A 9,693-nucleotide genomic window follows, 5' to 3' on the forward strand; every position below is an offset into this window, starting at 1 on the left:
CGTCTGCGGCATCTTTAGCAAACTCCCTGTTTAAACCCCTTGGTTTTTCTCACAGAAACAGAAGAGCCAAGAGACTTAGGAAATATCCACAGATGAACTACCCAAGGACGCTTCTTCTCCCGGTTATGTAACAGAGCTTCATATTTAACATCCCCAGTGGTGCAAGATATCAGTCGGTAATTTCTCTTTTCTACTAGAAACAGCCAGGGATAGGCGATGTAGCAACAATATATTATTGCATGTAGGCTTGGCTACAGGTGCCACACTCCAGAAATTCGACTGTAGGCCCAGGGGCCAAACGTCTTTTCAGGGCCAAACAGGGCCTTTTATAGACATCAGTTAGATCACTTTGATCAGTTAGAACAGAGACACATGTTTTTCAGAAGCATCATAAAGGGTGACTGTGTCCAGGTTGGCATCTGCAGTCAGCACTCCTACTAGTAACAAAATCATAAGTAACATCTGTGCATACAGCATTTTAATAAGGCATCTACCTGATTTGCAGTACGGCTTATTCCTACATTTAAATAAATTTAAAAAACATCTGAGGAAAATGTTTGGCCTGTATTTTTTATTATTATTTTAAATTCTGGCCCGCAGAAAGTATTTGTTGAAGAACGTTGGCCTTCCCTGTCCCCTTCCTGATTGGCTCACTCAGAATAGAGGCTCCCCACGGGCACAGGGTGGCGGTTTCGCGCCCCTGGGTTCGACCTTGAGGTCCCGCAGCAGCAGGAAGGCCTGGTTTCCCCGGGTTACCGCTTTATCAGTGCCCCTTAGACGCTCCCCAGGTACCCCCAGATCAGAGGCCGTCCCCCACAGTCCTGTTACTGCCTGCAGCGAGGCCCAAGACACGCTTTCACAAACCATCCGCTCAAACGGCGATGGCAAACAGCAGTTCATTCAGACGTGTAAAAACATTTTCACGGGTGCAGCTGCACATACTTGAAGTGAATTTAACAGATAAGCGGATGGTGTTGAGCAGAGAAGGCTCAAGGATTTTGGGGCCCAAAACAAAAGGTAATTGGGTGCAACCGATCGCAGACCAAGGGGGTAAGAAGCAGGCCTACTGACCACAGCAAGCTCCACCACAGACATGCTCCTTACAGACCTACTGACCACAGCTAGCTCCACCACAGACATGCTCCTTACAGGCCTACTGACCACAGCTAGCTCCACCACAGACATGCCCCTTACAGGCCTACTGACCACAGCTAGCTCCACCACAGACATGCTCCATATAGACCTACTGACCACAGATAGCTCACAGAGACATGGCCCTTACAGACCTACTGACCACAGCTAGCTCACACAGACATGGCCCTTACAGACCTACTGACCACAGCTAGCTCACACAGACATGGCCCATACAGACCTACTGACCACAGCTAGCTCACACAGACATGGCCCTTACAGACCTACTGACTACAGCTAGCTCACACAGACATGGCCCTTGCAGACCTACTGACAACAGCTAGCTCACACAGACATGGCCCTTACAGACCTACTGACCACAGCTAGCTCGCACAGACAGGGCCCTTACAGACCTACTGACCACAGCTAGCTCACACAGACATGGCCCTTACAGACCTACTGACTACAGCGAGCTCACACAGACATGGCTATTACAGACCTACTGACCACAGCTAGCTCTCACAGACATGCCCCTTACAGGCCTTCCTGTACTCTTCACTGTTCTGTGTCGTTCAACAACACGTGTATTTCTGAGAGGTTAGAGAGAGGAGGAGGAGGAGGAGGAGGAGGAAGGGGCAGGACGCAGGAATACGGAAAGAAAACAACATCAGTGGCCACCTTTTATCCCCTTCACTTCAGAAAGTGATGTCATCACATTTTAACAGGCCGGCCGCCTCTTCAAGAGTTTTAAATGCCACATACTCACCGATTCACACAATGCCACCTTCACCCCCCCCCCTTCCACATACTCACCGATTCACACAATGCCACCTTCACCCCCCCCCCCCTTCCACATACTCACCGATTCACACAATGCCACCTTCACCCCCCCCCCTTCCACATACTCACCGATTCACACAATGCCACCTTCACCCCCCCCCTTCCACATACTCACCGATTCACACAATGCCACCTTCACCCCCCCCTCCCCCCACCCCCCCCTTCCGTGTGCTTTGAAGCTGAACTCTGAAAAGAGGACGAAAATACATCCCAGCGTCTCCTGTTTCCAGACATCTCTCATTTGACATGCAGAGGCTGTCCAGTTGCAGAATCAGAATACATTTTGTCCCTTTCAGAGAGAATTCTTTCAGTCTATAGTCTCTGTGTTTGAACAGAAACACATCCACACTGGTCACATTCACACACACATCCACACTGGTCACATTCAGACACACATCCACACTGGTCACATTCAGACACACATCCACACTGGTCACATTCAGACAGACACATCCACACCGGTCACATTCAAACAGACACATCCACTATTCAAACAGACACATCCACACTGGTCACATTCAGACAGACACATCCACACTGGTCACATTCAAACACACACATCCACACTGGTCACATTCAGACACACATCCACACTGATCACATTCAAACACACACATCCACACTGGTCACATTCAGACACACATCCACACTGATCACATTCAAACACACACATCCACACTGGTCACATTCAGACAGACACATCCACACTGGTCACATTCAGACAGACACATCCACACTGGTCACATTCAGACAGACACATCCACACTGGTCACATTCAGACAGACACATCCACACTGGTCACATTCAAACACACATCCACACTGATCACATTCAAACACACGCATCCACACTGGTCACATTCAGACAGACACATCCACACTGGTCACATTCAGACAGACACATCCACACTGGTCACATTCAAACACACACATCCACACTGGTCACATTCAGACAGACACATCCACACTGGTCACATTCAGACAGACACATCCACACTGGTCACATTCAAACACACACATCCACACTGGTCATATTCAAACAGACACATCCACACTGGTCACATTCAGACACACACATCCACACTGGTCACATTTAGACAGACACATCCACACTGGTCACATTCAAGCACACACATCCATCCACACTGGTCACATTCAAACACACACATCCACACTGGTCACATTCAGACAGACACATCCACACTGGTCATATTCAAACAGACACATCCACACAGGTCATACTAAACCTGGGGCATTCCCTCCCTTATATAGACTCAAATACACATCTGCAAACAGAGTCACATCCATGTATCCATGTGCAAACAGAGTTTACCCAGCATGCACCTGGATCACTGCATGTATTTGCAGGTAAAGTCAGCATTTCCCCTTCTCTTTGCCTCTGTATTCATCCCCCTCTTCCTCCACTCATCGCTTTCTCTCACCACACATCCCTCTCTTTCTCCACTCATCCCCCCCTCTCTCGCTCCATTCGTGATCTGTTTCTCCTCTTTCAGGCCACAGATTTCACCCTTAAGCATTTCTGCAACAGACACCCCTTTCTCCCTTCATCACAACACAGATAAACGAGTGTGAGAGACCAATGTGGAAAGGAGGGGGAGAGATGTATACAGAGAAAGAGAGAGAGGTGGAGAGAGAGCCATAAAGAGAGAGTAGTTTAGTTGTAGTTTATATACATTGCAATATATCTTTTTTTGTAAAGATTTGGCAACACATATTGAACGATGTCCAGCCAACAGAGCATGTTAAATGGAATGGAATGGAGATGTGCAGGGCAGCAGGCAGCACACAGGGGCGGTTTCCCGGGGTAACAGCCCCAGACCCAGGTGCGGGGCAGGTTAGCGGCCTCTGGACGAGCGCTCCTGCCTCCCGCTCAGCCTCAGACCCAACCAGCACGCTCCCCCCCATTCACTGAGCCCGAAACTTTCCGTACGGCCCCCCCAGCGCGTTACCGCCACACGCTCCCGCGTTCCGCCCCGGCGGCGGAAACCAGGCAGGAAGCGGGGGATGAGGAGGAGGAGGAGGAGGAGGAAGAGTGTGAGAATAAAACGGTCACCTGAACGCAGACGCACATCCGGTGGGCCTGTGCACGTTATATAAACACCTCGTTCCCTCTTTCTCTCTCATTCCCTCTCTTTCTCTTTCTTTCTCTCTCGTTCCCTCTTTTCCCCTCTCTCTCATGTGTGTATGTAGTGGTGGGGGGGTGCAATACGATGGCATGCCCCCCCCCCCCGCATTTTTTCTGCTCTTGGCCTGAACTACAGTCCCCATCATCACTGTGTCCCAAACTCACACACACATTCACACTTGTTCACATGCAGATATCACACACACATATTTTCATACAAACTTGTTCACACTCGCTCTCAGATTGATGGCAGGTGCACACACGCACACACACACACACACACAGCATATAGCAGCAAACACAGAATAAAAAACCCAGCTGTGATAAAATTAGGAGGCAGAGAAGAGAAAAAGAGAGAGAGGTAGAGAGAGGTGAAGAAAAGGCTTAACCCCCTCTCCTTCCCCCTCGGTGGATAGACACTCTTACCTTTGTAGTCACAATGCAGAGACAGTCCATGATACTGAAGAGAAACAAGTGGGGTTCAGCTCAGCTCCCCCAAGACCGAGGGATGGACCCCCACACCCTCCCCAACCTTCCCCTCCTTCCGTCTACCTGCCTATCCCTTCTTTTCTTTCCCTTCTACGCTCTCTCTTCTTTTTTCTGGACTGACTGAAACAGACACGGAAAGCGAGCAAGGAGGGAGGGAGGGAAGGAGGGAGGGAGGGAGAGAGGGAGAGAGAGAGAATGCTAAGCAGGAGAGGGAGGGACAGAGAGAGCAAGAGAGGGAACGAGGGAGAGAGAGAGAAAGAGCTTCTATTTCTGCCGGTCAGAGATTCACCATAAACATGGAGGGAGAGATGAAGAAATGAGAGAATAAAAGGAAAAGGAGAAAGGGACTGAGGAGTGAAAAAGAGGGGGGAGGAAGCAGGGTCGGGAGAAAAGGCAGAAAACGGAATGGAGAGAAGGGGGGAGAGAGAAAGAGAGAAAGGAGGTGACGAGGGTAAAGGGGGAAGTCGCTCTGCTGAGAAAGAGGGAGAGAGGGAATGAGAGAGGGAGAGAGGGAATGAGAGAATAGACAGAGAGGAGAAATGGAAGCAGAGAGGGGGGGAGCACGAAGCAAGCGAGGGAGGGATGGAGAGAGGGAGGGAGGGAGGGGTGGAGGCGAGAGAGCATGTGAATACAGCAGGAATTAGACGGGATGAGAGAGAGAGGGGTGAGTTTGCTTTACGTGTGCATTTTCTCAGAATGCATGATCAATAAAAGCATCAGAAAATGTGATGGAGGGATAGAGGGGGGAAGAGCAGAAGGAGAGATGGAGGAGAGAGAGAGGAGAGGGCTGTACTGGAAAACCCCATGTTAAAATTATTTAATTTTTTTTTTTTAAAGGGAGAGATTTAAATGGAAGAGGCAGAAAGGGAGGGAGGGGGTGTGGGTAGGTGGGCGGTGGGGGCGGGGGGTGTCTGGTTGCCTTGGCAATAGTGGTAGTTGTTGCCGTGGCGATGGCCGTGATTGTTGCCATGTGGACATTTCCGATCCAGGCGAGCCCGTGGATGTGCATGTGTACACGCATGAGCTGGGGAATTATTTTGTGTCGGCATTTCACAAAGCTGTAGCAGTGTGTGCCCCTATTAACAGGTCTGCTCTGATTGGGCATGAACATGGCAGTGTCCGACTGGCACTCCTGAGCCTGAGGAAGTGTCCTGGCTCAGTGTCAACAATTAAGAAGCTAAACTGATGAACAGCTTCTCACAGCATGTAATAAGATGACCTGACATCACAATAGATTTAATCTATGACATCAGAGTGGCTGTCTGTGTCCTCACAATACGTTTCCTATGATGTCATAAGACAGGTTGCCTGCACGTAATTAATAAAAAAATGTAAAAAAAAAAAAAAAAAAAACTGGAAACATAATTAGGTGATTGTGGTAGATTTTATATTCTGAATGACTGCTACAACAGCTGGATGAGCGCTGTGCGAATGCATATCTACGTACAGCCCATCCCTGTCACTGCAAACACAATCCACACAGGATAGGGATCAGTCAATCTGGGTCTGCCTGTGGCATGGCCAACTCTGGCAGAGTGGCATTTGATTGGCCAGAGCCCTGTGGGGGAGGGGGGGTTCTGTGGGCGGAGCATGTCACTGCTTCACCACGCAACAGCGACCCCCTCTGGTGATTTTGCACACATGCAGCCCACCTGCCTGTGCCAGCTCCAGGTGAGGTAACCTGGTGGAACACACTTCAGAGGCGATGTGCTCGCACATGCACCTTTGCCCGCTCTCCAAACAGAGGGTCCAGAAAGGAGACAAGCCCGCTCCGTCATTCCCCACAATCCCAATGGAGAGAAACAGACGGGCTGTGGGTGGAAACAGTGAACAGGTGCAAACTCAGCTTTAATGCTGAACGGCATGGTGCACCATGGGAAAAGGAGTCCTAAGCTGAATTCCATCAGGAATGCCAAGGCTGAAACTTCCCGACATGACCTGAAACTGCAGCCGCCCCCCCTTTACCCTCCTACAGCTGATCTAATGTACCCCCGGTCACCTACTAACATAGGCCAGTTACACAGAGATAATTATTTACGTGTTATAGCAGTTTGGGTTGGCTGAGTGTGTGTGTGTGTGTGTGTGTGTGTGTGAATGAGTCAGTGAGTGGAGGAGAGGGGAAGTGAAAGAGAGAGAGAGAGGGAGCCAACGGTATGCAGGGAGTAATTAGTTAAGAGATGAATTCTTAATTAACAGTGCATTAGAGGCAGGCCACAGGAGCAGTAATTACTCCAGTGATAAACCGCAGGTGGACAGGAAGTGCTGGGGAGGAAGCTGAGATCCGAGCGAAGATCCTGCACACTGAGGCAAGATGCGCTTCTGCAGAAACCTGAATCGCTACACAGTACCGCTTCTGTGGAGAGCGACGGTAGCAGGGCCTGTACGTACTGCGCCTTTAAGACCGTGGACTGTACCACTGAGTGCGTTTGCGTGGGGGTGAGTGGTTTTCAACGCACGTTACATCATCAGTAGTGAAGGTGTACCGAGACAACCCCCCCCACTCTCCCCACCCCCCCGCCAGGGAGAAATGGTGCAGCAATAAAACGATTCCAAATGATGAACACACACCTTCTCCCCTGGGGTATGGAGGACAGGGCAGAAACCAGCCTGCACTCTCACACACACACACACACACACACACGCAATAAGCGCACAGACACACACAAATACCATAAGCCCACACACATGCACACAAAGAATAAGCACACACATACAAATACTATAAGCACACACACGCACACAAACAGAGCACAGAATTGCTATTGGCACGCACACATACACACTGCATAAAAATACTCAAAGAACACACACACTCATTCACAAGGTTTTTCACACACACACACACACACACACACACACACGGCTTAATTAGAAACCTAAACAGAGCAGAACTTTTGTCAGGGCTAACATGTAGCCTGCTCCAGATCTGTACAGGTCATCAGCAGTCAGTCACAGGCACAGCTATACACGCACTCAATTAAGAGCACACACAAAATAACCACTCACCCAAATGCTAAGACCAGAAAGCAATTTCTCAAATACACAAGCACATCCATCCATGCACGCATGCACACACGCACACCACTTAACATCCAAATTTGTTCAGAGCTGGAACGAGGTTGCCATAGCATCACGATGCCGAGTTCTTTATTGAGAAGACAGCGATGCTTGTGTTTGGTTGCTTTCTTTCATGTCATCTTTACAGTTTTACACACACTCCAACCTGATTGGCTATCACCAGAACACAGCACTGATGAGCTCTGTATTTGAAAAAAAAAAAAAAAATCTCAACTGAATTCTTTATGTTCCCATGACAACTATAACTTAGAGAGCTCTAAAGAGGATCCTTATTGCAAGAGTGAGAAATTTAACTGCACGCACTGTGTGTGTGTGTGTGTGTGTGTGTGGTTTGCCAGTCCTGGAAGGAGGTGAGGGGAGGGGAGGGGGGGATTGTAGTTTTAATTTTCCACAGAGAAACCACTTCACTAGCAGAGGGACAAACATGTATTAATCATCATTATTAATGAATAGCAGGGGAGAGAGAGAGAGAGGGGGGGAGAGAAAGATAGAGAGAGAGAGAGAGAGAGATTGAGCTCAAGTAAAACAGAAATGATATACGGTTTACAGGCAAGTGAACATTCATAGCAAATTGCCACAAATGCAAAAACACAACCCAGATGAATGAGGAAAAAAACCAAATAAATAAAAAACACACACTCAGTTAGACAAAAATAAAACACACATGCAACCAGATATGTGCACACTCCAAAAAAACGGCACCCTCTGGTGGACAAACTGTGGCGGTGCAGGAGAAAACCACAAACAATCTTGCACTGCGGTCTTGGTGGTTAAATGCTTACCGGTCATATCTCATGTCTTGGCAAATGTAATTTATTCATAAGGAGTGATTTTTATGAGTGATTTTTTTTGTACAGGTGATACAATGTGGTCCTTCTGAAACAGTTACGGAACATTTGCAATGTACCCAGAAAAATTAAACATTCTATAACAAGGATATCATTACATGCAGCAGAATATTCTGTAAGCTCCAAAGAGGCCTGTGCGCTGGATGAAGATTCTGCTAATAAATCATCTCCTCGCCCGTTACCGTGGACTTGCGAAAAGTTGAGCTAAACTCTGTTAACCCATGCTAAGTCTGGCCCCAACTGTTATATCCCAAAAAAGTGCACAAACATGGCCAAAGGTAGGTAAAGATTAATATGGGGGTGGGGGGGGGAGCACAAGTCTACGCTGCCAGTAATTTAAGTGGGTTGGGATTTGTAGGCACTTTGCCACCATATTCTTCCATTTCTGTCTCCTCCCCCCCCTGTTTTTTAACACAACCCATGAGAAGCTTTATCAATCTGAGCAGCTAATCCATATGAGAGAAAGAGAGAGAGAGAGGGAGAGAGAGGACAGAGAAGCTGACACATGGTAATTACCTTCTCTTCTTCCTTTCATCTGTCCATCCTTATCTTCCCCCTCTTTTCTTCCCTCTTTCCCCGAGCTCAGGGCGGTAAAAACCTGCCGACTCAGCACAGCTCCAGCGTGACCCCACTGCGCACCAGAGGAGCGCGCAAACGCGCCATTACCGCTAAAATGCAGGAGTTACTTTATTACCGCTAAAATGCACGAGTTACTGTATTACCGCTAAAATGCACGAGTTACTTTATTACCGCTAAAAGTCTTTGAAGGGATTCTTTTATCCATGTCAACTTCTTTATCGATTAAATTTACTGAAAAGATGCTGCTCAGTTCTTCCTTAATCCTTAAACTCATTCAAACATCTGACAGGGTGACCTCGTTGCCATCTGCGTTCTTGGAACTTGGAACATTTTACTGAAATGTTTTAATATGGACATCCAGGTGTTCACCCTCTCAGCATTTCCTCTCAATAGATTTCACCTGGCAATCCATCAATTAAGTCATGTACAAAAAATGTGACTTTCTTTCTGAAGGAAAATCGTGGTCATGTTATCTGATTATTCTGGCTTATTCCAGGATAACAAAGCTCTGCTGCAAACTACAGCTGGGTAACCAAGCACATGTGCAAGATGTGCATACACAAAAAACAAGCTGAAGACATTC

General features: G+C 48.0%; 1 protein-coding gene across 1 annotated transcript in view; it reads right to left on the reverse strand.

The window, feature by feature from the left end:
• The window catches only part of LOC118236420 (disks large homolog 4), a 68,147-nt gene extending 62,988 nt beyond the window's left edge, over positions 1-5,159 (reverse strand). The window contains exon 1 of the mRNA XM_035434788.1: positions 4,543-5,159. Within this exon, the coding sequence (XP_035290679.1) occupies positions 4,543-4,572 (30 nt within the window). The 5' untranslated portion in view covers positions 4,573-5,159. The remainder of the gene's footprint in view (positions 1-4,542) is intronic.
• Positions 5,160-9,693: the final 4,534 nt, after the last annotated feature.

The sequence above is a fragment of the Anguilla anguilla genome, chromosome 9 (genome assembly GCF_013347855.1).
Source record: "Anguilla anguilla isolate fAngAng1 chromosome 9, fAngAng1.pri, whole genome shotgun sequence".
In the NCBI taxonomy this organism is placed as follows: Eukaryota; Metazoa; Chordata; class Actinopteri; order Anguilliformes; family Anguillidae; genus Anguilla; species Anguilla anguilla.